At 44.0% G+C, this 27,009-nt stretch overlaps 1 protein-coding gene across 2 annotated transcripts; it reads left to right on the top strand.

Moving 5' to 3' along the window:
- Nucleotides 1–27,009, top strand: DERL1 (derlin 1). 2 transcript variants are annotated; one of them, XM_049632941.1, is made up of 8 exons: nucleotides 1–399; nucleotides 10,850–10,961; nucleotides 16,174–16,238; nucleotides 17,286–17,312; nucleotides 18,141–18,236; nucleotides 19,391–19,443; nucleotides 21,214–21,324; nucleotides 25,538–27,009. In XM_049632941.1, exons 1-8 carry the CDS (start codon nucleotides 247–249, stop codon nucleotides 25,674–25,676), a joined length of 756 nt encoding a protein of 251 aa, XP_049488898.1. In that variant the 5' UTR covers nucleotides 1–246; the 3' UTR covers nucleotides 25,677–27,009. The 2 variants fall into 2 exon arrangements, with proteins under 2 accessions (XP_049488898.1, XP_049488899.1); XM_049632942.1 differs by lacking the exons at nucleotides 10,850–10,961; nucleotides 16,174–16,238; nucleotides 17,286–17,312 and having other exon boundaries at nucleotides 10–399.

Raw genomic sequence — 27,009 nt, forward strand, 5'->3', positions numbered from 1 at the left:
TGCCCTTTAAGCGGCGGGACTTCTGGTCAACGTCTTCCGCGGCCGCCGGAAGGGGAAGTTTCGCTGCCGAACGCTCCCTCGCTCGTCCGAATTCGGTGGCGCCACGTCCGCCGATCTCCGCCTTCTTATCGGCGGCTCGGGCGGCTTCCGCCTCGACACCTTCCACTCGCTGAACGGGCCGTGTCGTGAGGGGCCAGGGACTGGGAGTCGGCGGCTGTGCGCATCCTGGCCACCTAAAAGGTGAAGATGTCGGACATCGGGGACTGGTTCAGAAGCATCCCGGCCATCACTCGCTACTGGTTCGCCGCCACTGTCGCGGTGCCCTTGGTCGGCAAACTCGGTCTCATCAGCCCGGCCTACTTCTTCCTCTGGCCTGAAGCCTTCCTCTATCGCTTCCAGGTACTGACCAGCGCGAAGGGGCGTGGAGACTACAGGTCCCAGGAGGCCCGGCGGTGACGGAGCGTAGACCGGCATGTCGTGGGCGCGCGGTGCCTGGTGGGATTTGTAGTGCGACGGCTCCAGCGGTTTAGGGCGAGGTCCTGTGGTTTGGGGGCGGGGTGGAGGCAAAAAAGGGGTCTGGAGCTAGGGCACGGATGGTTGGAGAAGTGGCTTTGGCCCATTGGGAAGGGACTGATTTTGCTCTTCTATTAAGATTATGCTCCCTGCCCTCTGCATTCAGAGAAGGAGCCAGTGGGAAGGTAATTCTGTGATCGTTGTTAATCTTTTGGACGCCGGTGATTAGCACCCTGGTTCTACCCGGAGCAGGTGCCCTCTGACCTTCCTCTGCCACTCACGTGGGTGCCATGAGGATGTCGATTTACTCAGCATTCAGCCGAGTACTTCTTATGTTAATAGAGGCTTTTTTTTTTTCTTTGCGGGAGTGGTTTGTGGTCAGATGCAAAGAGTGGGTTTGTTTATCTGCGTTCCACCTAGCCCCGACCTAGTATGTGACATGTAGTAGTAGAATGTATGAAGGGAGGAGTAAAGAGGAAATTGTTCCCAAAATAGAAGGCCTTGCTATTTAAGCATGAAGGAAACTTTCCAGGGTATTTCTGGCAAGAGAATATTAGTTTCCCGGAGATTATCTTTATTCATTGGATTCTGTGATTTAGATCTTTACTCGGTGGCAGGTCAGCTACTAAGATTTGACATTAATTTGAGCACATTAATTGGCATGTGGATAACCTGCCTTGTCTCCCCCCAGTTTACTGTTTCTTAGTCTCTGCTGCTTGTTCCTCATCATCCTGACCTTTAAATGTTGTGATGTGCCCCAGGGATCAGTTATAGGCCCTTTTCTCTACCGGTCCCCAGCTATAGGAGATCTCATTTAGCTTCATGGGTTTAAATACTTTCTATAAACTGAGGACTCTCAAATACAAATATACATATTTTCAGTTCAGATCTGTCTCCTGATATCCAACTGTCTGTTTGAAATTACCACTCGGATGACTAATAGGCATCTCAAATTTAACATGTCCCAAACTGGTTACCCTTTTCCTTTGCCCTAGAAGTAAAGAGCAATTTCATTATTGCAGGAGCTCAAGCTACCAGTTATGGAGTCATCGTCGACTTGTCTTTCTCCCACATCCCATAATTTGCCAGCTACTAGTTTGCTCTACTTTAGACATACGTCCAGAGTAACAGGTCCCTTTTCGTTCTCCATTGCAAGCCATTATCATTCCAGCTCAGGTCCTTTCCGTCTTTTCTGTAGACAGCTGGAGTGATCCTTTTGAAATATAAATCAAGCCTGTCTGTCCTCTATCCTGAACCTTCCATGTCTTCTCAAATCAGATGTATAAAATGCAAGTCCTTCCAGCGGCCTGCAAAGCCCCCTCCTGCCGCTCTGGCCTTAACTGCTGCTACTGTCCACCTTGCACCTTAGGCTCCGCAGTGGAATCCTTGCTCTTCCTTCAGCAGCTGACGCCCTCTCCTCAGGTTGCTAGCATGTGTTGTTTCTCTGTTTGAGGACGATAACCTTGATTTACCTCCTTACCTTCTTCAAGTCTCTTCCCGGTGCCACCTTATTGACAAGGTGTTATGGATTGCCCTACATAAATTAATACCCCTCCTTCACTCCATCTCCTTTATGCTTAATTGTACTTGCTACATGTCACCTGTTGGCATTGGTTAGCTTCCCTTCAGAAAAGAAGGCGCCACGAGAACCAGATCCCTGACTTGTTTACCACGGTCTTTGTTACCTAGAATAGGGCCTGGCACATAGTAGGTGCTTTCATGTTGGTTGAATGCATGGAGATAGTTGGCACTTGCCAGTGCTGGGCACTGGAGCTACAATAGTGAATAAGACAGAAAGTCCCAGCTCCCATGAAGAAAATAAGAGAGAGGCATATGATCGAGGGTGACTTAAGGCATATAACATTGGATAGAGTGTTCCAGAAAGGCTTCGGAGAAGATGCCTGAACTGAAATCCGAATGCCGAGGTGCCAGCTTTGGGAAGATCCGGCTCTGGGGACAGCCTTCTAAGAACAAGGGTTAGCAAGAGGAAGGCTGGGAGGCAGGCCCCAGAAACGGAAGGAAGACCGGATAGCTGGTTACAAGTCAGCTGTAGGGATGAGGATTGGCAGATGCAGACAGAGATAACCAGGGGTGAGTACGATAAAGCACGGATGGAAAGGTGGGCTGGGCTTGGGTTGTACAGGACTTTGTGCTTTGAACTTTATTTATTTACTAAAGAATTTTTTTTAATGTTTTATCTATTTTTTGGGAGAGAGAGAGCATGTGAATGGGTGAGGGGCAGAGAGAGGAGAGCAAGATCCGAAGCGGGCCCTGTGCTGACAGGCTGACAGCAGCTAGCCCCTTGTGGGGCTTGAACTCACAAACTGTGAGATCATGACCTGAGCCAGAGTCAGACGCTCAACTGACTAAGCCATCCAGGTGCCTCTGAGCTTTATTTTGAAGACACCAGGAAGGCTTTGGAGCATTTTGAACAGAGAACTGACAAGATTGCTTGACCGCTCTGTGGGACGGACTTAGCACCTGGGATGGGGGAGAGAGAGAAATCCAGTTAGAAGGCAAGAGAGATGATGTTTTGGGTCCGGGTGACTGCAGAGGTAGAAGTAGGTAGATTTTGGAGTAGCGTGGACAAGGTTGCTGCTGAATGAATGTGGCAGGGGAGTAGCTGAAGGAAGCAGGACTCAAAGATGCCGCTGTTTCCACAGTGGATGGTGGAGTCCTTTACCAAGTGGGAAATGTTTAGGATGGCGTAGGTTTGGGGGCCAGGGGAGGGTGTGGATGAAGAGTTTCTGTGTTGGCCATGTTACGTCTAGAGATGCTTCTTAGGCATCTGAGTGCAGAAGTTAAGCAGGCAGTTGGAGATTAGAAAATGATGTGGGCCTGCTGCCAGCTCTGGTTATTATTTGTGACCTAGTGGCTGTTGTGCACTTTGTGCCTGGTGGGTGGCATGCTGGGTAATATGTGTGCAGGAGGAGCGGTGGTTGTAAGTCATTTTGTGAGAAGGATCTGGTCGAAACTGGCTCTTTGACCCTCCTTGCAAAATCTTGCTCACTTGTGTTGTCAGACTGGTAAAATAAGAAAGCCTTTCTAATAGACTGCAGGTGAATGTTGACAGATGTGCCTTGATTAGAAGAGTCATCATTCGTGTCCCCCCTCCCGTGCTTTTCCCATCTTCCTTACATTGTTTCGTCGTCCTGAGAGCTGGGAGAAGCAGTGGGGGGCAGGACAGTGCGCTGGTTGTCCAGATGGGAAAAGGCCAGTATCTAGACCTTCTCTCTGCTACTCTGGCTCGTGCCCATTCTGGACAAATTTAGCTTTCAGACCCACCTAGAGGAACTCATTTGCAAATGAAGCAGCTGAAAGAAAACCTGCATCTGAGAGGTCGGTGTGTGACAAACAGCATGCGGTGTGCTTTCTGCTGGAGGCTCATCTTTTCCTTCGAAGCTGAGCCTTGAACAGCTTAAAAAAAATTGGGGATGATTGATTTAGAATTGCGGATTCATGTTGGAAGAGATGAAAGTCCCTTTTCCTCCTTATCTTTAGGCTTCATCTGACTAGCTTGTTGGTTTGGAACTGCAGAGTTTAAAGTGTTATTTTTCTTAGTTTGGATGGGATGTTAAGACTCACTGTGCCGTTATCCAAAGTTCCTAGTCCCTCACGTTCAACACGCATTGATCAGATAGCTACTTCATAATGATGAAATAAATGTCTTCCTGCTGGTCCTTGATGACCTAGTCCTGCAGCCCTCGTGCTTTCTGAGCTCGTGTCTCCCAGGGCTGTCTATTTCTCTGGACAGAGGCACCGCACCTCCTTGCATCTCTGTTGTACTTCCATGCCACCTCGTTCAGCTCCCACAGGCATCCTGAGACCAGTATCACTCCGGTTTGTAATCATCTCCAGTTCCGGTTTCTACTTTGGTGAGTCAGATAGTTTTGAGCTGCCTCTTTCAACTCCTTCACATCAAATCTACCAAAACACACAGTTAAGTGTTTAGCAAACATTTTTGAGGGTGATTTCTTCCAAGTCAGTTATCTACTTTCTCTTAAAATAGAAAGACCAAGGGATTTCAAGGAGTTGAGTCATGGTTCCCCAAGACCTGGCTCAGCCCCATACTCATTATATGCCCTCAGGCAAGTTACTTAGTACTCTTTCTGAGCCTCAGTTTCGTTACCTAAAAGTGGGGGTCATTTAATACCGTATGAACTCTGATCTAACTCCATAGATTATAAGATGCACCATCAATTTAATACAACTTTTTGGAGGGGAGGGAGAGTAGAAATTCCATTAAATGAATGTATTGGATTATAAGCCACATACTAATTTTAGAAACACAAAAATGAGTATCTTCAAATTGAAGAAGTATGTTATCTACTCCATGCCTCTGTCATGTAAAATTCATAGCAAAATGTAAAGTTCCCAGTATATATTCTCGTAATAAGCTGTTCAAAAATAGTGTCCATTTTTATTTTCTAGTGAATAGTAATTCCTTCCATTACTGCCTTTTCTCTCTGGGCAGTAAGAGTCTAATTTTTTTTTTATTTTTTAGTAAAAAAATTCTTTTAATGTTTATTTATTTTTGAGAGAGAGAGAGACAGAGACAGAGTGTGAGTGGGAGGGGTAGGGGTAGAGAGGGAAGGAGACCTAGAATCCAAAGCAGGCTCCAGACTCTGAGCTGTCAGCACAGAGCCCGATGCGGGGCTCAAACTCACAAACCGTGAGATCATGACCTGAGCTGAAGTTGGACACTTAACCGACTGAGCCATCCAGGGGCCCCGAGATTCTAATTTTAATTTGTAACTGAAATTGAAATGTGACTGCTGGATGATTATCCTGTATTTTGCCCCCTTAAAAGCATCCTGACTTCAAGCGGGAAGAGATGAACTCTCAATTTCCCTCATTTGTTTTCAGGAATGAGAAGAAATGGCACCCGCCAAATCTGTGATTTGGGCCTTGTGCTTATATTTGCCAAGCTTTTGCTTTATGTTATTTACCTTTAACCCGATGATAGCAACCCTAGCAGATTGAATTAAGAGCGTATTAGGGAAGGGGCACCTGGGTGGCTCAGTTGTTTAAGTGTCAACTCTTGATTTTGGCTCAGGTCATGATCTCAGAGTTTGTGAGATTGGGCCCTGCCCTGGGCTCTGTGCTGACAGCAGGGAGCTTGCTTGGGATTCTCTCTCTCCCTCTCTTTGCCCCTCCCCCACTCATGTTTGTTCACTCTCTCTCTTTCTCGCAAAATAAATAAACTTAAAAAAAAAAAGCACACTGGGGAAGAGAAACCTATACATGCATAACCAGAAGGGAGATGAACTTGGTCTCTAGGCTGAGCATGGAAGTAGCCTCAAGGTTTGGATTAGAACTTAAGTGGCTAGTGTTTTGGTATGTATAGCTTTAATGTCTTTCCTTAACAGTCCTGTCCACTTCAGTCCGCTTTATACATTTACAAGTTGTTGAATTTTTAAAAACTGAATACCTGTGTGTAACCAGCACCCAGATCAAGAAGCAGAACATACCAGTAAACCTTCCTGTAGCTCCCTTCTGGTAACTGCCCCCTCCAAGGGTAACTACTATCTTACCTTTTAGTATCACAGATTGCTTTTGCCAATTATTTTACTTTCTATGAATGAAATCTTACGGTATGTATTCTATTGTGTCTGGTCTCTTTTTAACAGTGCATTTGAGTCACTAGTACTGTTGCTCATGGGTATAGATTGTTCCTCCTCATATTGGTCCATCATGTGACTAGATCACCATCTCTTTACCCCATTCTACTGATGATGGGTCTTTTGGATAGTGTCTGGTTTTGGCTGTAATGAATAGTGCTGTGAACATTCTGGTACATGTCTTGGTGAACATAGGTATGCGTTTCTGTTGAGTACATACCCAGGGGTAGGATAGATGGCTTCCAACAGCTCTTTTACAGTCCACAGTTGAGCCTTGGTGCCTTTCATTTTTCATTCGTTTTTCTTGCCTACCTAGGATGTCAAAAAAAAAAAAAAAAAAAGAAAAGAAAAAGCCACACTTTGCTAACATCAGCATTTGGCACATGGATGCTCCTCTTCTTTCTTGTTTGGTGACCTGTGTAGAGTTTCTTACCTCCAAAGCAATCAATTTGTATCATTTCAGAAAAAAAAAAAAGTCTGCTTTTGGTACTTTAAAACTCCCCCCACTTTAGACTCTGGGTGGCGTTTGTCATTATTTCGGCAGCAGATTGTTTGGGAGAATTTTAGTTCAAGGCTGGCTGCCACCCACTCTCTCAACAGAAGCTGTGGGACTAGTAAGTAAAGAACAATGTCTTACCCCTTTTCAGAGGCCTTAGATGCCAGTGCAGCTATGGGCCTCCTTCTAAGTGAGGGACTCTGCAGATCACCTAAACTCTCATGAGGGCCCAGCTTTCCTCAAGAAAAAGCTGGGGGTGATGATGGTTCCTACCTTGGGAGGCTGTGGGGATAAAATGAGCTGCTCCCCTCCCCTCCCCTCTGCCTGCCGGTCCTGTGCCCTCGGTGCTGCACCTGGCTCCCCATTGTGGGGTGGGGGCAGGCTCCCCAGGGCGGAAAGCATGTCTGCACTCCCAGCCCTGAAAATCCATTTTCTTATTCTAACTATTTGCATGTCAGAGGAAAGGAGGGAATTTAGCTGGGCCTCTTCATTGGGGATTCCAGAAATACATTACATTGTGTTTTTCCGAAGAGATAAGTTCTCTCCTGGTGTTTTCAAATTATCATTTTAAAGTAATACAAAAATAATATCAAGTCTCTTAGATCAATGAAAGCCAAGTATAACTCAAGGGTAAGCTTAATGAGAGGGGAAAAGAAGTGAGATATTTTGACAGACACTGATTTCCAAAGCACAGGTGCACACAGGGGCTAAAAATAGCACGGTGGCGTCAGTGTTAGGGGAAAATGTAGTCGGAAAAAAACAGGGTTTCTTTTCCAAAATCAGGTCCTGAGTAATTTGCAGGGATATGGAGGTAGCTTAAAATGGGAATTTGTAAAAACTATGTCAGTGTGTGTCTTCTAAGAGATTGTAATCATCATACACCTACACGTACAATTTTTTTTTTTCAAAGCACCTTTGTAATCCGTTTTCTTAATTCCAACGTTTTATAAAATCTGTGAGCTAAGGAGGGCAGAGTCATAGGACAGACATCACCGGGTAGATGAAGATATACACTCAGAGGTCTAGACTTTTCCAAGGCCCTGCGGCTACTTAAGAGCCAAGGCCAGGGCTAGCTTGCTTCTGGTCTTTGCCCCCAGTGCTTTTCGTAAGCAGGGAGAATCAGGATTATACAAGTATAGGAGGACTTAAAATTTTTACTAGTTGTAATTATAGCTCATAGTAATGATGCCACTTGTGAGAGACATTGTAAAAACAGGGGTTTTGTGTCATAAACTCTGGAGTCAAGCTGTCTGGGATAAAATTCTACCTCCCCCACCTGCTAGCTATTATTTAACCTTTTCTCATTTCTGTTCTTCATCTGTAAAATCTGCCCCCTGAGTCAGTGCATGTAAATGAGCAGAATAGCACACTTTTTTTTTTTTTTTAAACCACCCATCAGAATAGGGCAAGTATTAGTCTATCATTCCCCTTTTACGGATGGAAATTGAGGCCCGGAAGTGATAGCTTGTAAGCCAGACACTTAACATCTTGGTGTTCTCAAATCACTTCTGGTGAGAACTTCTCACTCACAGTCCTCAAATCTTTTCCGTTAAATGATGCGTCTATGTTAAAGTTGTAAATAAATCCACATGAGTTTTAACTTATTTTGTTTTACTGGTTTAATAGAGGGTTCTTGCAAAGTCACTCTTCTGGGTGTTTTTATAAAGCGCGTTTTCTTCCGCAGGGAACGGAGCCGTGAGGGCTACATTCCTGTACTCGGAGGGTGTAACGTGGCAGCTCTGTGTCCGGCCAGGCGCCACCGCCAGTGTCCCCCATTCCAGCCACACCCACACTGTCAGCAGTACCTGTTCAGTGCTCTTGCAGTTCTCTCGGACTTTAGTCGTTTTCCCAAGACCAGACCACCCCTCCCTCGTGCTCACTCTTTGCTTCTTCACATGACCCACTACCGAGAACATCTGGATGCCGGGGGGCGGGTCTTTCATGCTTGCCAAGCGAGACACACAGCTCTCCAGGCAAAAGCCAGCATTATGCTGGCATTTCCGAAGGACTGGGAAGGTCGTCTACTTCAACCACTATTATTATTTAAGGTTGTTCGGGGGTACTAGCCAGTGAATTAGACCAGAATGGAATGAGATACAAAATTTTATTTACAGATAGAGTTGTATACTTTGAAAGCCCAAGAGGCTCAGTTTTCAAATCTATTACAAACAATAAAGTAATCCAGCTAATACTACAAACAGGTAATTCGGCTTTGGTGGTTTGGTATTAGAGCTAGAAAGCATAGCTCAATAGAAAACTTCTAAAAGCTGTGAAAGACTTCTTCCTGGCTGGGAATGGTTATCACATTGATATAATAAAGATGCTGATTCTAGTTCTTTTGAGAAAATAAAATGTTGAGACCAGCCGAGAAAATCATGACAAATGTGGAAGAAAAACAGGAGGGGGATTATTTAATCATATGACTTTACCAGATATTGTTACATATTATAAAACTAGACATTAAAATAGCTTGATATTGATAGGGGAATTCAGTTCCAAACAGGATAGCATTTTAATATAATAATAGATTTTAATATAAAAGGAAATAAATAGATAATGAAAATAGCTTTTCGGAACACCTGGGTGGCTCGATTGGTTAAGGGTCTGACTTTAGTTTAAGGTCATAATCTCGTGGTTCACGATTTCGAGCCCCATGTCAGGCTCTGTGCTGACAGCTCCGAGCCTGGAGCCTGCTTCGGATTCTGTGTCTCCCTCTCTCTCTACCCCTGCCTGGCTCGCACTCTGTCTCTCTCTCAAAAATAAACATTAAAAAATATTTAAAAAAAAAACAAGAAAGAAAGTAGTGTTTCAAATGAATGGAGGAAGTATGGGTTACTCTGTAAATGGGATTGGGAAAGCTGAGTGAGCACCTAGAAAAAGAAGTAGGTTATCTTCCTTACTCCTGAGACGAACATGAATGTGCCACGGACATGAATGTGCCACGGTAGGACTGTGAACATTTTGATACTCTTAAGTGGAGACGTAGCTTGTGAGCTACATGAGCATCCAAGTACCCCCGACGGATACATTTGCCTACCTTCAATTACACTTTTACATGTCAAAATATGGCAAGAATACCGTAAAAACATAGATGAATGGCCAGAAAATATTTGCAACAATGAGAAAGGGGAATTTCCATAATATATAAAGAAATGCAAATCTGGCAGGAAAATGAAGAAAGGAAGTGCTAAAGTTTTAAAAACAGTTCGTAAACACACACTACATGGTGACGGCGTGGAGAGAAGATGGGCATTAATGTACATTTTAGGAGTAAGTATAGGAGTTGGTTAAACATTTTTGTAGGCATTTGGCAATGTCTACAAAAATTAAATGCAGAAGTCTGTTAATTTAGCAGATGAACTCACAGGATTTGATCCTATATGTAAGTGTATAAAGAGGATATTCGAGAATATTCAACCGCGGCCTTGTAATGGTTTAAACAAATTTTGGACCTTCACATAAAAGGAATACTTTACAGCCAATAAAAATATCTTGTCAAGGGACTTAAACAAGGCATAGAACCATGCAATACAAGGTAGGATGAAAAAGAATGAACAGTAGTAACACATAATGTTATTGAAAGAAATACAAGAAACTGATTGTTGTTGATGGAAAGGGAATCAGGAGATGAAGGTCAGGAGGAAGACTTCCTTCTCATTGTAGACTTTTTGGTAAGTGTGTGTGTGTGTGTGTGTGTGTGTGTGTGTGTGTTGAGGGGATGGGACAGTTGTAAAGTCATATATCCATATTGCCTAAATAGCACAGTGATTTGAATAAAAACATTTCTATTTTACTTCTACCTTTTGAAAATGACATTTTTTGGTAAGGTTTATCACCTCGGTATATTCTTTCTCCCAAAAGGAGATATTACTGTGCAGCCGGAGCCTGTCTTTATAATTCATTTTTGACAGGCTTAACTATGGCCCTTCTCCCAGTAAAGACTAACCATATATTTCCTTAGTATTGATTTTTTTCAACTTGGTTAGGAATATTTATTGCTTATATTACATGATTTTATTCCATCGCTTTCCAGATTGGTATGATGGTAGCTGATGGGAGCTTTTCTTCAGTGTTCTTGAATTACATTGGTGGTATCCCTTTGGTTGCTTTCATCACAGAGGAGAATGTTTTGCAAGGGTGAATTTTGTTGAGTTAAAAAAAAAAAATTTTTAACCAGGCTTGGAGAAACTAACCACTGTGTTTGTTTTGATCTGGACAGATTTGGAGGCCAATCACTGCCACCTTTTATTTCCCTGTGGGTCCAGGAACTGGATTTCTTTATTTGGTCAATTTATATTTCTTATATCAGTATTCTACACGTCTTGAAACAGGTATGTTGTCCATAGTTGTCTTAAGATTTGTTTCTAATTCACCAGTTCTAATTTACCAGTTACTTATTGGAAGAATTTTGAGGGCAGTTAGCTTGTAAGGAAATGGCATAATGATAGTAAATGCTCAGTAGTAACTGTGCCAGGACTGTACTAGGCACTTCGTTTATTTGATTTTTAATCCTCACGACATCATCATGAAGCATAAGTAACAGTGTCACCATTTTATAGGTGAAAAAAAATGAAAGGCCAGAGCTTAATACATCTTGTCCCTACCTTGTCCTTAGTGGCTGAGTTGTGTGCCTCTCACTTAAATTTGACTTCTCACCCGTTTCTGTCACATGGCGCTCATTTGTCCTTTATTTTATTTATTTTTTAAGTTGACTTCACACTCCGTTTGGAGCCCACTGTGGGGCTTGAACTCACAACCCTGAGATCAAGACCTGAGCTGAGATCAAGAGTCAGACATTTAACTGACTGAGTGACCCAGGTGCCCCAGTCCTTGTCCTTAAATGTCAACTGGGCTGAAGTGTATATATCTCCCAGACTGGGGTTGAAAAACACTTCTTCATGCTATGAAAGCCTTAAGTTATTCTCTGTGATTGAATTACTCACTTTTGAAATACATAACTGGGATTTAATAATATGGTAGTTTATTAGATAGGACTGCCCATATGGTGTTATGGGTAAGTTTTTTTGTTTGTTTGGTTTTTTACAAAAATCTTTTCTTAAAAGTTTCTCGGTATTGTTATTTCCTTTGTACAATACCTCGTGTGCTGTTCTGAGTTGCTTATCCTGAGAGCAGTAAATTGATGCTGCTGGGTCAAAATGTGAACAAAGTTTTATTAAGCCTAAATGATTTTGAAAAGGTTGGCCGACTCCAGAGACCTTATAAACCTGCTGGCTGTTAGCTCAGGGTAGAGAATTCTGAACCACCCTTAAATCTAAGTCAGTTTGAGAATTGAGAATCAGTCTCATAACTGCGGGGAAGTAGAAGGATGGGCATTTGGTGTCAAATGTGTTTTCCTTAAATTGGCATTTGCACAAGGTGCTTTTTAAAAACAAATCACTACATTAAGTGTCAGGTCATCGACTCTTACCACCGGAAGGGACCTAGCCCATCCCCTTAGTTTTATGGAGGAAAAAGAGGAGATTCAGGGAAGGAAAGTGGCTTGGCGGAGGTGAAACTGACCCACAGTCTCGCGACCACAGCAGGGGGCTTGGACCTAAAGCCCCCAGCATATGTGATTTTTATTCTCCCCTGTCCCAGTTGAACTTGCTAGTAATGCTGTAGCATTCTACCCCCTGGTGTAATTTCATTGAGGATTGAGCTATTGGAGTAGTATTATTTTATATCAGTAGGAGATTCTAAGTGTGGATGATCCATGACTAGTTTTTCAAGATTTTGTTACAGAAAAACTTCAAATGTACACAAAAGTAGTGAGAAAGGTTAATGAACCTTTGTTTTCCTTTTTGTTGAGATGAAATTCACAGAACATAAAAGTGACTGTTTTAACCATTACAAAAAAATTTTTTTTAAACATTTGTTCATTGTCTAAGAGAGAGACAGAGCACGAGTGGGGGAGGGACAGAGAGAGAGGGAAACACAGAATCGGAAGCAGGCTCCAGGCTCTGAGCTGTTGGCGCAGAGCCTGACAGGGGGGCTCGAACTCACGAACGGTGAGATCATGACCTGAGCCGAAGCCAGATGCTTAACCCACTGAGCCCCGCAGGCGCCCCTGTTTTAGCCATTTTAAAGTGTACCGTTCTGTGGTCTCTGGTCTAGTTGCAGGGTTACGCAGCCACTACCAACTACTGTCTAATTCAGTACATCTTCATCGCCCCCCGAAACCCAAAGCAGTTACTCTCTATCTCCCATCCCCCCCTTTCTCTAAGCTCCTGGCCAGCACTGAGCTACTTTCTATGCATATGGATTTGCCTATTTGGGACACTTTATGAGTCCTTCTGTGACAGGCTTCTTTCACTTAGAATGTTTTCAAGTCTTACCCATGTTGTAGTATGTGTCCACCTGCCTGCAAGAACCCCTTTTTAACTACTCCTCGCCTTGAACTGTTATCTCCTAGCTGATCTTATTTGATCTCTATTCATGTCTGTCCTCCCACCCCTGATTATTTGAAGCAAATGATAGCAGACATGATATCATTTCATCGGTACATTTTCTAATATTTATCTCTGAAATTCAAGGACTTAAAAATAATCCTAATACCGTTATGAAGCCTAAATTGCAATAATGCTGTGACCATATTTTATTTGTAAGTTATTTTCTCTCCGTTACTGGAGGCCCTGGAACCCACTTACCCACCCCTCCTATCTAGTCAGGTAATATAACTAATTTGTAATACCTGAATAACACTGAAGATCAATCTGTAGGATTATTAGCCCATTGATCTCTTTTATTCGCTTTAATTCTTTTAAGCTTCCCCCATTCCTTACTGAGCATTTTGAAATTCTAGAGCTGAGAGGTACTATTTCAAGTTTTATTGATATATAATTCAAATACTATACAGTTCCACCCATTTAAAGTGTACAATTTAGTGGGTATTCATAGATTTGTGCAATCATCACTATAATTAACTTGAGAATATGTCGTCACCACAAGAAGAAACCCTGTGCCCATTAATGGCCATTCCCCATTTCCATTCAACCTGGTCGTCCCCTTAAGCTTTTAGGCAACCACTGGTCTACTTTCTGCCTTTTTAGATTTGCCCATTCTGTGCATTTCTTATAGGCAGCATCATACAATAGGTGATCTTTTGTAACTGGCTTCTTTCACTTAGTGTTTTCAAGATTCTTCCACGTAGCATGTGTTAGTACCTCATTCCTTTTTATTGCCAAATGAGATTCCCTTATATGGTTATTTTTCCTTTTTTTTTTTTTTTTTTTTTAAGTTCATTTGTTTTGAGAGAGAGAGTGCGAGTTGGGGAGAAGCAGAGAGGATCACTGTGCTGTCAGTGCGGAGTCTGACGTGGGGCTTGAACTCACAAAACTGAGATCATGACCTGAGCCGAAACCAAGAGTAGGATGCTTAACCCACGGAGCCACCCACGTGCCCCGTGTGTTTCCACTCATCAGTTGATGGACATTTGACTTGTATTCGTTTTTCACTGTTATGAATAATGCGGTTCTGAACCCTCATGTTGAGAGGAACTTTTGAGACCTGCCCATTTAAAATAAGATTGCGCCACGAGAAAACAATGGTCTGGAGAGGTGGTGACATGCCCCAAAGGTCACAAAGCTATTTGAGATAACATGTCTGGGACTGGAGCCCTGGTTCATTGATTCCAGTCTTCCCTCCGCCATACAGCCTCACGGTAACAGCCTGACAATGTGTTTGCCACCTGCATATTTTCCTACCTGAGTCAATGAAATATACAGCAGTGTCGGCTTATTTATAAGGTTTCTGATTTGAACTGGAAGACTGCAGTTTGAGACCACTTACTTTATAAATTCCCAGTTGCACACTTGCCAAATAATATAGTATTGTAATTTATGTGATTACAGTAGCTTAAGTATTCAATCCGAAGAATGCTTCCGAATCACAAAGTCAACAGGAGCACCTGGCTGGCTCAGTTGGTAGAGCATGCGACTCTTGATCTTGGGATCACGGGTTCAAGCTCCACACTGGACGTGGAGCCTACTTAAAAAAAAAAAAAGAAAAGCAAATTTTACTAAAATTCAGAAATTAGCTTTGATTCATCATAGGGATCCCCATCATTGAGCTTCCTTAACACTGTGGCTAAAGCGTGCCTTTGAGACACCAGGGGAGAAATTAGGGAAAGAAGGAGAGACTTTTGCCGGAAACTTTTTTTCTTTTAGATAGAATTTTTTCCCTGTCTTTCTGAGACTTGTTAGGATTTAAAAACAATTTTTTTTAATGTTTTTATATATTTTTGAGACAGAGAGAGACAGAGCACGAGCAGGGAAGGGGCAGAGAGAGAGGGAGACACAGAATCTAAGGCAGGCTCCAGGCCCTGAGCTGTCAGCACAGAGCCTGATGCAGGGCTCGGACTCACGGACTGTGAGATCATGACCTGAACTGAAGCCGGATGCTTAACCGACTGAGCTACCCAGGAGCACCCCCCTCCTTTAAAAAAAATTTTTTTTAATGTTTTTATTTATTTTTGAGACAGAGAGAGAGAGGATTTTGTTTTTTAACTGACTACATATCATGCGATTATGAGGGGGTGTGGAGGGGAGGGAAGGTAGCTGTTTGAGCTAGAATGACCTTACAGTCATTTGCGTGTGGTCTCTGCCTCTCTTCTGGTCTCCCACCTGAAGGCATGAGGGCTCACCCTTAGAAGGAAGAGCAGGGCCAGTGTTGATTGTTCGGTCCAGGAATAAGACGGAGCCTGGCGTTTGGTGTGGTGACAAGGGCACTGGACTAGTAATTACATTTCGCCCTGCTTCTAACAAGCCATGTGGTCCAGGTCATGTAACTTTATTTCCTCGTCTTTCCCTTCTACCTCCCGGATGTGGTCTGAAGGTGAAGAGTCAGAGTCTATGGGAAGGTTTGGCCGTGCCCTCACTCTTCCCCTCCTCCAGCATTGTTTTCCCTTGCTAGAATGTAAGCCAGAAGAAGGAGACTGAATCTTCTCAAGAAAGCCCAGTGTCAGAGTGAGAGTGTGTGAGTGTGAGAGTGTGTGTGTGTGTGTGTGTGTGTGTGTATCTAATAATAACAACAACAGTAAGATTCTCCTAGCATAGTCTTCCTGGAGACACAGTGGCAGGCCAGACAGATGGGGTCCCTCCAGTATCAGAGCTTATGGTCTCGCAGAGGGAGGAGGGAGACAAGTGATCACAGATGTGTCATCGGGCCACGAGGAGAGCCAGGAAGGAGAGGCCGACTAGTTGTGAAGCCTTCAGGGGGTGGGAGCTCACTGGCAGTGGAACCGACTGCCCTCCCTGCGGGTCTTACAGCTTGTGGTAGTTGGAGGATGGTAGTTACTGGAATTCGGTTAGGAGAACACAGATTAGCCTTACTCAGTTGACTGTAGTTCAGGGCTTTATTGGAAGACATGGTTTTAGGTATTTTAAAAATTTTCCTTTTTTTTTTTTTTTTTTTTTACTTGTGAGCAGAAGTTTAAAAATATTCTCATTTTGGCTTTCTCTAGAATTTTTTGAAGCATTTCTCTACATAGAAATCACTTTGTTCTGAAATTCTGGACCGTGACATTTGGCTTATTTTTGTTTCTAGGAGCTTTTGATGGGAGGCCTGCAGACTATTTATTCATGCTCCTTTTTAACTGGATTTGCATCGTGGTATCCTTTAGTCTGTGACTTTGGGCCAGAAAGAAACCATTTTATTTTCAGGTTTGGGAAAGTAGACGGTATTGTGTACAGCAGTTCAAATGATAGCATTTGCATCTTTGTTTACTACAGTTCATAATTAAGAATAATTAAAGTTCGCTTTGAGAGCCGTAGTCAATCATACGGCCCTTGAGTGGTGCATTCTCTTGCCATTGCCTTGGTGGGGTTTTCCACATTTGGTTCAATTGTATTGCTGTCCCTCTTGTTCCCAGTTCTCTGTGTTCTCATGTGTGACAGCTCGTTGACTACAGCAGAGAGATTCCGTGCCATGAGACAGCTTTTGGAATCTGTGCTCCTTATCAGAAAGTTAATTTACAGCCAGCAGCCTTTTCTGATTTCGTTGCCGTCCTCGTCTTCGGGGCCTACATAGTCATTCAGTCCATCCAGGGGGAGCCGGCTCTGGGAAGGGCCACAGCATGTCTCTGCTGCATTTCAGCCCCCGCTGCCAGCAGCCTTCCAGCTGCGGACCTTTACAGATGGTGAGAGCAGCAGAAAGGGCACGATGGCTCAGTCTGTGCGGAGCTGGTGAGCTCAGAATTGCTTTGGGGCTTAGCTGCCATTGAAGCTTGGCCGGGAGCCAGGACATGTGGCACTTTGGATGCCCTTTCCCCTCCTTTAAGGGAAGAAAAAAAAATTGTTTTGGACCTCAGCCATGCTGTGGAGCCCTGAATGTGAGTAGAATCATTATTTGTTTCAGGGCACAGGTATCATCATCTTCCAGCTGGAGAAGAGGTGCTAAAATGCAGGGCAAGGCAAAGAGGATGCAAGAGGGCCAACTGAGTCGTGGGCCAAAGCAGTTAAATTCTCACATTTCCGTGACATCCTATAGTCTAATAGAATATTCATAATGGAGAGTATTCGATAACTTGGGATTCTGGAATGTTTTAAACAGTTTGAACTATAAGAAAAGTGTTTTCTTTCAGAACACAGGAATGAAATGAACTTATACTAGGTGCGAATTGCTTTGTTTGTATCTGATCTTTAACTTTATAAACCAAGATTACTGGCTTAGCAATGGACATGCAGGTAAGTGTCCCTTGAAACTGCCCTTTTACATGTTTCAGATTTACTTATTCATGGCCTTTGAGAGAAACTTAAATTGCATTTTGCAGTTATAGAATTAGAACTTCTTTGAAGGTCTTACATGAATTATCTAAACCATTACTTTCCTTGCTCATTTCTGGGTTCTTCATTATGTTTGTGCATTGAGAATGATGGTTTTCCAGTATTTTCTATGCATTATATGGATATGTAGTTTTTAAGTTGAGAATATACAGTAAGTAAAGCTTTACTGCCTTCTTTTTTTTTTTTAATGTTTATTTTTGAGAGAGAGGGACAGTGCACAAGCGGGGGAGGGGCAGACACACACACACACACACACACACACACACGCGCGCGCGCGTGCGCGCGCAGAATCTGAAGAGGCTTCGGGTTCCGAAATGTCAGCACAGAGCCTGATGTGGGGGCTTGAACTCACCAACTCACCAACTGCAAGATCATGACCTGAGCTGAAGTCCGACACTTAACCGACTGAGCCACCCAGGCGCCCCTACTGCCTCCTTTTCTCAAGTACCCGAGCTTGATCCTGATATTTCTGAATCCATCTCAAATAATTCTGTTGGATTTTATTCCAGGATTTTGTAGAATGCTTTGTATAATTGATTAACTAAAAGGATCAATTTGTAATTCTGATGATTAAATTTATTTTTGGTTTTTGAATAGCCATGTGAGAATTTGTTTGGAGGGGAGAGGTTAAAAAAAAAACAAAAACAAAAAAACCCAACCTGGTAGATTCACGGTAAGCCTCTGAAGTGCCTCTGGAGCCTTGTGTTTACACGTTGACTTCTTTTGCAGTTGCTGATGATTCCTCTGATCATGTCCGTACTTTATGTCTGGGCCCAGCTGAACAGAGACATGATTGTATCATTTTGGTTTGGAACACGATTTAAGGTACTTTGACCTAGTTGGAAAAGTTTCCTTTTCGTTCGTCTCCACAGAAATCCCTCTTCATCCGAGAGGTGCACTTTCTGACTCGTCCAGAAGAGGTCACTGCAGAGCAACATACCATAGGCAAGCCCCCCTCCCCTGCTCAGTCCCCTGGTCAGTGCCCTGCGTTTCTTTAGCCCACCTGGAATCCTTCCTTTGCTGACTGTTACTTCTTGGCCCCTTAGGCATGTGTCCCCGAACAGTCTTGTGTCTGCGTGTATGATAGAGGGAAGGAAAGATACTCATGGGGAGCATTTCCTTTTAAAGTCTGTTACCATTCCCTGTTAATGTATTTTACACTTCCGCTAAAACAGATTTGTTTTTCCCCCCAGACACTTCCGTTAGTTCCTTCTCTCACACTTTTCCACTCGTAACATCTCTTTGATTTTCTTCCTCTTGTAAATCCTACCTGGTCTTCATTTGAGTTGGGACTGAACATACTCCTGGGTTTCCTGCCTGGAATTAGTCTTGCCTAGGGGCTCTCCAGTACTTTATGTTCCAGAATATTTACCACATTCTGCCTTCAAGTTATTTATGTAGAACCCTTTCTTTACTACTTTGTGAAGTTCCTTGTAGCTCCCTTAGCTCTTGGTATGATGTGTTGAATCTGGACAGAGGCTCAGATGTTGAATTCAACTGGGGAGCTTTCTCATTTGGGAGAGTATTAGTTCAGGATATCCGTGTATAATGAGATAAAAATCCCAAGTAATTTTGTGAAGTATGTAAGAGAAGAACCTAAAAAGGTGGGATATTTTTAGTTCATTGGCAACAGTTGGCTAGTTGGAGTCTTAATGTGGTTCTATTATGGGTCATGTTTTCATGAGTGTCCATAGGACACCCAGCTCCTTTGTGAAGCTGTTTGTTAGTATCCATTCAGCAGGGCATGTATTGTATCTGATCCATGGGCACAGTACTCTGTCCCTCCAGCTACTAATATATGAATTTTAGATTGGAAGTTTTAAGTACAGTACTGATGGATTGGTCTGACAAATTTTGGGGGTGACTTTCCGTAGGATTTATATAAAGCTCTTACCAGTATATCCTTACCCGTTCTAGCCCCCTGGCACCTGCGTCCTTCTTAGGGGTGGTTATTCATGTTTGTGTTTACGTTTTCCTAGGCCTGTTATTTACCTTGGGTGATCCTTGGATTCAACTATATCATCGGAGGCTCGTAAGTAAATACTCGATTTATTTAATTGGAAACAAATCCTTAAAAGACTTCCATTATTCTTTGTCTTCTCTAGTCTTTATGAAACTTTAAAGAAGTTCAGCGTCGATGCATTGGAACCTCAGACTTATGAAATACAGTTGACCTTGAACAACGGGGATTAGGAGTATCAACCTCCTGCACAGTTGGAAATCTGTATATTTTTTAACTCCCCCAGAAGTTGACTGTTCCTCGTCTCCTGTTGACCAAAGCCTTGCTGCTAGCATAAGCAGTCGATTAATGCATGTTTTAGGTTGTAACGTATTATATGTATCATATACTGTATTCTTACAATAAAGTAAGTTAGGGAAAAGAAAATGTTATTCAGAAAATCATAAGAAGAGAACATACATTTACAGAACTGTACTGTATACATGAAAAAACCCACATACAAGTGGACCCACGCAGTTCAAATCTGTGTTGTTCAAGGGTCCACTGTAATTTCATTTTGATGTAATTGATTACATTGCGGGACTTTAAGCACATTTAGCACTGAACGATTGTTATTTTGTTAGCTCATCGTTAGGCACAGTATACTTCCATGTATGTGCTTTTGAAAAATATTTCTGGATTCACTGTCCAGATTGAGCAAACCAGAAGCTACTTTGTGTCTAGGCTGACTCCTCTAAGAACTATGCGTGAAATTACTATGTTTTTTATTCTTGAGGCATTTCCAGAATGCCTTGAAAACTGCTCACCAGTCATCAAAATGCAGATTCTCAGATGGGAAGTAGTTTTGCAAGCGGTTTGATAGTACAGAAATTATAGCCAAATAGGGTCAAATTTCCAGCCTGGAATTCGAGCTGAGAGGAAAACCTTTAATGTATCCAGTCAGAATTTTAAAAGGAAGATCTCAAGATACAACTGTTCTGTGAACTCCCACTTATACTACAAAGTATTTTCCATTTTTAACAGATTTTGAGGGTCCTTGTTCTTAATATGTCTGACATACCTGCTCTGTGTGGTCCTGATGTCTGCAGCGTATTGACAGAAATGAGTGAATTAAGCAGACCGACGCTGTTTAGAGCCTAGCAAGTTCTGAGCGTGCTGAAGCTGCCAAGGGCAGAGCCCGGGAGTGGCTGCAGATGTTGATTTGTCCCTGACAGGAATCATGTGGCCGCAGAGGACAACGCAGGGTATTTGATAGTAGGAGTGGATCTATAGAACCTTCGAGGGCCTGTACGTAAGCCAGGAAAAACTGAAGGCAGCGTGTGTTTTAGGATTACAAGGTCAGCCACGCAAAGTGATCTTTGTGATGTCTTACATTCAAGGACGCAGGAGGCGAGGGGCAAGTGCTGTGGCTCCAGGAATGTGCGAACAGGCCTGCACTGTCCCCCCACCTTCCCCACGCTTCTCTCTCGCTGGCCTTCCCATTTGCCCATGGTTTGCAAATATAGTACTTATGGCTGAAGCATTCAGAAGCTTTGCAGCTTGTCACTCTGGAGGCAAGGAAGTAGCAAAAACAAGATTTTGAGGATGAGATGGGGCTTGAAAGAGATGTTGGAGGGCAGCTGCCCTTGGAGAGCTCGGACCCCAGCAGGACTGGTTTCCCTTCCCCTCAGAATGCATTTGCCACGCAGACCACAAAAGGGCTCCCTGTAGAGCCACCACGGGCTGCCCAGGACCAGAAATGGGCCGCTGGGAAGGCTGTTTTCCCTTGCTGTTAGTTAAAACCGGCCACATCTCACTTCACTGCTTGAATATCTTGAAACTAATTTGCCTCTTTGTTTGCAGGGTGATCAATGAGCTAATTGGAAATCTTGTCGGACATCTTTATTTCTTCCTAATGTTCAGATACCCGATGGACTTGGGAGGAAGGAATTTCCTGTCTACACCTCAGTTTCTGTAAGTATTTTTCTCTCTCATGTCACAGTCATTTATTTCACCACCCGTGTCTTAGGCATCCTAATCAAACTCCATGAGGGGTCGGATTTACCTCTGCGGCTGATGGAGAAATGTGAACCAGCAGACTTGTCCTGGTCCCACAGTCACAGGAAGTCAGGGATCAAAGCCACAGCCTTGTCTTCTCCTTGGAGCCCTTCTAGCTAGGGGCTGCTGCTGACTCCAGTCAGACATCACAGGGAACATTCTAGCTCTGCTGAACAAGTGGGGCCCCATGTGCAGCTCCAGCGCGGCCCACAGTGCGCCAGGGGGCTGGACACAGTAACAGGACAACAGCATATGCTCTCAGAGCATCAATTTTACACAAGATTTGGCCAGAGAAGAGGTAGGGGGATAAAGCTACCTCACTGGTTGGCAGTTTCAAACTAACTAACTAACTTCCTTCCTTCCTCCCTTCCTCCCTTCCTCCCTTCCTCCCTTCCTCCCTTCCTCCCTTCCTTCCTTCCATTCTCCTTCCTTCCTTTCCTTCCTTTCCTTCCTTTCCTTCCTTTCTTCCTTCCTTCTCTCCTTCCTTCCGTTCTCCTTCCTTTCTTCCTTCCCTTTCCTTCCTTCCTTTCTTTCCTTTCCTTTCCTTTCCTTTCCTTCCTAACTTCCTTCCTTCCTTCCTTCCTTCTCTTCCTTCCATTTTCCTTCCTTCCTTTCTCCTTCCTTCCTTCCTTCCATTCTCCTTCCTTCCTTCCTTCCTTCTCTTCCTTTCATTCTCCTTCCTTCCTTCCTCCCTTCCTCCCTTCCTCCCTTCCTCCCTTCCTCCCCTCCTCCCCTCCTCCCTTCCTTCCTCCCTCCCTCCCTCCCTTGTAATCACCACACCTAACATAGGGCATGTTGAACCCTGAGATCAAGATTGCATGCTCTCCAAGTGAGCCAGCCAGGCGCCCCAAACATTTTTTCTATCAGATATTATAGAATGGAAAATTTCTGGAACTTTTCAAAGTGAAAGTGGGAAACCTGAGGTTTGTAGAGTGTAGGCACCATGGGAATGTGTGCTGGTTCTTTCTCTGCCACTCCTAGGGTTTACTCAGGTGAGGAGGCTGAGGACACAGCTTTGGTTTTGAGACAGACTTGGGTTGGAATCCCGTTCCCCTCATTCATTAGTTTTGATAATTGGGGAAGTTGCTTAATAAAACCTCCGAGCTTCAACTTGCAAGCCTGTACGCTGGGGGGAAGCCGGGTCTCATCGGGCTGCGGGTGGTAAGGCAGGCTATTGGCCGCACAGTAGTGGGTGTTCGGTAAATACAAGTTCTTAGCCTTGTTCCTAAAGTTGGGTCTAGGGTGGGATTTCACGAGCCAGAAGAGATGCTGACACACTTAAGCATGTCAGGAGTGGGACCATTCTGTCAGTGAGGCAAAAGGCTGTTGAGGAAGGGACCAGTGAAATCACCATCTGGGTGTCACAGCCTGCCCGACAATCACACCTAATCTCCAGTCTGGGATATGCAATAATAGCTTGCATTTAAAAGCTTTAAAGAAGGAAAACCCTTTCTCATCTTGCTCATTTTAATGTTTTGTGATTCATCATTCTTCCAAGGGGTCAGTGAGAGCAGTAAAACTTGAGGCCCCTTCACCCTGCACCCCCTTTGTAATTTAGGGGTAGGGTTTTAAAAGCCTTTTGTGACGTATTATATACAAACAGAGAAGTACACTTTTGTTGTGTTTTTTTTTTTTTTAAAGAGCATGAAAGGAAACTTGTTTGTCTTCTGAGCCTTGAGTTGCCTTCAGGCTAAAAAAACAAATGACCAATCTGCTTTCTGATTATCAAAGGACACGATAGCAGCGGGTTTGGATTTTTGGTCTAGGTTTATCAAGTCAGATGGCAGATGAATTGATTAAAACACAACTTGGTCATTTGGTGGGCGGCCAACGGTTCTCTTACTTTCAGGGGCCGTGTTCTGACTTCACGGCTTGGAGATAGTTCTCAGTTGTAGGCAACAAAGCATGTGAGATTCTAGTGGCAAAAATCAGTGGCATGCCAAAGCCTGCCTTCCGTTTGAGCGCTCTCTGTTGGTGGAAAAGCCCTTCTGTTAAATTTTGCATACAGATCAGATGACAAAATGCAGCTCCTTGCAAAAGCACTAACTGCTTTGAAATTACCATAAATTTTTGTTGATTATGTATAATTGGGTGTCTTTTTGTACTAATTACTTGCATTTAATTTCACTATCCGTCTAAGCAGTGGCGATGGCTCCCATATTGTCTTACAGTGAGAAGCAAAGCAAGGCAGCCCTTTTTAAGTGTTCTGTTTCATTATACACTTTGGAGGAATATTATTGTACCAGAACATCGTGGATGTGGAGAAGTCAGGAGTTGGACAGACGTTTTGACTTGAAAACAAAGCCATATTTGTTTAAAAGGGAAGATGGGGAGTTCTAGAATTCTAAGATGTATCACTGTTCTCCATTGCATTTCGAAAAGTAGATCGTCTTCTGCACGTAGTTATTTTTCTGTGTGAAAGGGGTTCGTTGTCTGGTTTCGGCAGGAATACAAAGGCGTCAGGGATGATGTGAACAAATGAAGACTCCAGTCCCTAACTGCGGTCACCTGAATCGCACCCCGTGTGTCCCGTCTGTAGCACGAAGCCTGTAGTCCAGTAAGTGGTACAGGCACACACTCTGGAACCAGGCTGCCTGGGTTGGAATCTGGACACTCACTCTTTAGAAGGGTTTTATTTAGTCTTGCCTTGGTTTTCTCATTTACAAGATGGGGTAATAGTAGTGCCTGGCTCATAGGGTTGTGGTAAAGACGAGGTGAATTTATGCAGCACCTGGTGGAAGCAAAACGTTCTATGATACGGACGTGCTCTGCAAGCTTTTTGCTGTGGACATGTTACCACTCACGGTCTGCTCTTGGTGCCGTGAGGGTTTTGAACAGGGCTGTCAGATGATGGCCTCTGCCTTCTCACAAAATTTTAAACACTAGGATCTAAGTGGAATAGGTTTAAACACATTCTTGGGGCACCTGGGTGACTCAGGCGGTTAAGCATCCGACTCTTGATTTCTGCTCAGGTCGTGATCTCGTGGTTTGTGAGCTCGAGCCCTGCATTGGGCTCTGTGCTGACAACGCAGAGCCTCCTTGGGGTTCTGTGTCTACCCCTATCCCACTTGATCTTTCACTCTCTCTCAAAATAAATAAACATTAAACAACAACAACAACAACAAAACACGTTCTCAGTTTACTAATAGACAAGGAAGGGAAAGACTATGGAGAACACAGACCTGGGTTTAAGTTTTCTTAGCTGCTCTGGGACTCTTAGGTCATTAATCTGTAAGGTGGGAAGTCAGGTAAGCTTTTTGGACTTCAGCTTTGCTACCATCTTTGAGATGGAAAGAAGGCTCTCAGAAGACAGATTAGGAATGGACATTTAAAAAAACACCCCAGGGGCGCCTGGGTGGCTCAGTCAGTTAAGCGGTTAAACGTCTGACTTCGGCTTGGGTCATGATCTTGTGGTTTGTGGGTTCGAGCCCCGCATCGGGCTCTGTGCTGACAGTTCAGAGCCTGGAGCCTGCTTCAGATTCTGTGTCTCCCTCTCTCTCTGCCCCTCCCCCGCTTGTGCGTGTGCTCTCTCTCTCACTCTCTCTCTCTCTGTCTCTCAAAAATGTATAAATGCAAAAATTAAAAAACACCCCAGATTCCAAGACAAAGTGGGCATCTCCAGTCCCCCTTGACGGCCGTGGGGCCCAGGTGTGGGTGGAGGTGCCGTGTGGGCCTCAACATGCAGGCTGCAGATTGGTCCTTTGCAAGTGAATTTCTGTTACCTCCTTTGATCCAGGTTGATCCATATTTAGATCCATCAAAATGCTATGTATAGGTGGTTCTTTCTGGTTGTTGGGCTTGTGGGAGTAATATTTTTGTTTCTATACTGTTCTGTATGAATTGCTTTTGTAATCAGAAAACGAATTTTTTTAGAGTGTGAATTTGGCTGGAGACGTAGTAAATTTAAGAAATCCGTAAAGTGAGCACAGTCTGTGGTCCGGGCATCGAGCTAAGTGCTGAGAAGGCAGAGTTAAGTAAGACATTGTCTTCCATTGGCCAGACTAATATAATTCAGTGTGACAGATGCCATGGGGATGCAGGAAAGGGAGACGTGCTGAATGGTCAGATCACCGTGCGGAAGTGATCATCTCGTCTTCTCTCCTTTGTTTCCCCCCTACCCCCGCTCCAGGTACCGCTGGCTGCCCAGCAGGAGAGGAGGGGTGTCAGGATTCGGTGTGCCCCCCGCCAGCATGAGGCGGGCTGCTGATCAGAATGGCGGAGGTGGGAGACACAACTGGGGACAGGGCTTTCGGCTTGGAGACCAGTGAAGGAGCGGCCTCTGGCCTGCCCACCAGCCACTCTGCTCAGATGAAGTCTCCTTCCAGTGCTGGGCGTGCTTAACCACCGAGTTCTAGCAAACGCTGTTGGACCTGACCCACACTGAATGTAGTCTTTCAGTACAAGACACAATTTTTTAAGACCTGAAGAAAAATATAAGTGTTCCTCAAGTTTCGTGATTCTCATTCAAGTCCTTACTGCTACGAAGAACAAATATCAACTGTGCAAATTTCAGAACTGACTCTCTTTTTTGGTGTCTTCTCTTCCTTTTCTGTCTCAGTAACGGGTTTTGGCAGGTCCTGGTCTGCTGGCACCAAACTGGGAATCTGGGGTTGGGTCACTAAACCCTTGGCAAAGGGACTCTTACCTCTTTCTTGCACACCTGCCTCCCTCCTTCTTTTTCCAACCCCACGTTTGCAGCTGGGGGAGGTTGCCCCTGAGATGGTTCTGCCTTTGACAAGCTCTCTTATTTATTGACTTTTGCCAAGGCTTGGGCTCAAAGAACTTGTCCACCATTTTCTCCCCTTGGTGGCAGAACTATAACAATAGGGGAAAAGACTGGACCAGCGGTTGGAGAGCTTTCTCTTTTGGAATTGCTGGGACCCGATGTCAGTTGTGACCATTTGCCACTGCTACAGATGTTTTTTATTAAAAAAAAACCAGCACCACTGAGGCCGTGAGGACACAGATTGGTGTTAAGGAGGCATAGGTTGTTGCTAGGCGTTTTCTTCCTTAAGCGAGGGGATCACAACTTCAGTGGAGCTGCGTCTTGCACGGGGCCTAGGTGCAAACTGTGCGAGGGGTAGTCCCTTTGCATCTCATGTAGGGCATGCTGGCTTTGCGTGTCCCCGGAGTAGTGGGGTGTGTTGTGCTAGGAAATTCCAAATCACACGTGCCCCGGGGAGTCGCTCTCTTTGAGAGGCACCTGGGCATCGGTTCCATTTCATTCTCATTCTGGATATATGTTTATTGAATAGTGTGGAGTGAGAACCTTATACCCTATTTAAATTGTCTTTTTTTTTTTTTTTTGCCTCTCCCGCCACCTTGAATGGCACATGCTTCAGTTAATGGTGAGGACACAGTTCCTCTGTACATAGGTCATATTATAAGAGCTAATCTAAGCACATCTAAGTGAATCACATAATTTTGGGTTGTAATGGCTTTAGAATCACTTGTGTTTGAGGGTCTTTATTTTGAGCCATGAATGTAGAAGTCATGAATGTACATCATCCCAGCTTAAATACCCACAACTTTTTTTTTCCCCCGTAGGGGCTTTTTCCATCAGAGCTAGGCTTATCCCCCAATAAAGTTTTTTGAAGGCTA

This window comes from Panthera uncia, chromosome F2 (assembly GCF_023721935.1).
Source record: "Panthera uncia isolate 11264 chromosome F2, Puncia_PCG_1.0, whole genome shotgun sequence".
In the NCBI taxonomy this organism is placed as follows: Eukaryota; Metazoa; Chordata; class Mammalia; order Carnivora; family Felidae; genus Panthera; species Panthera uncia.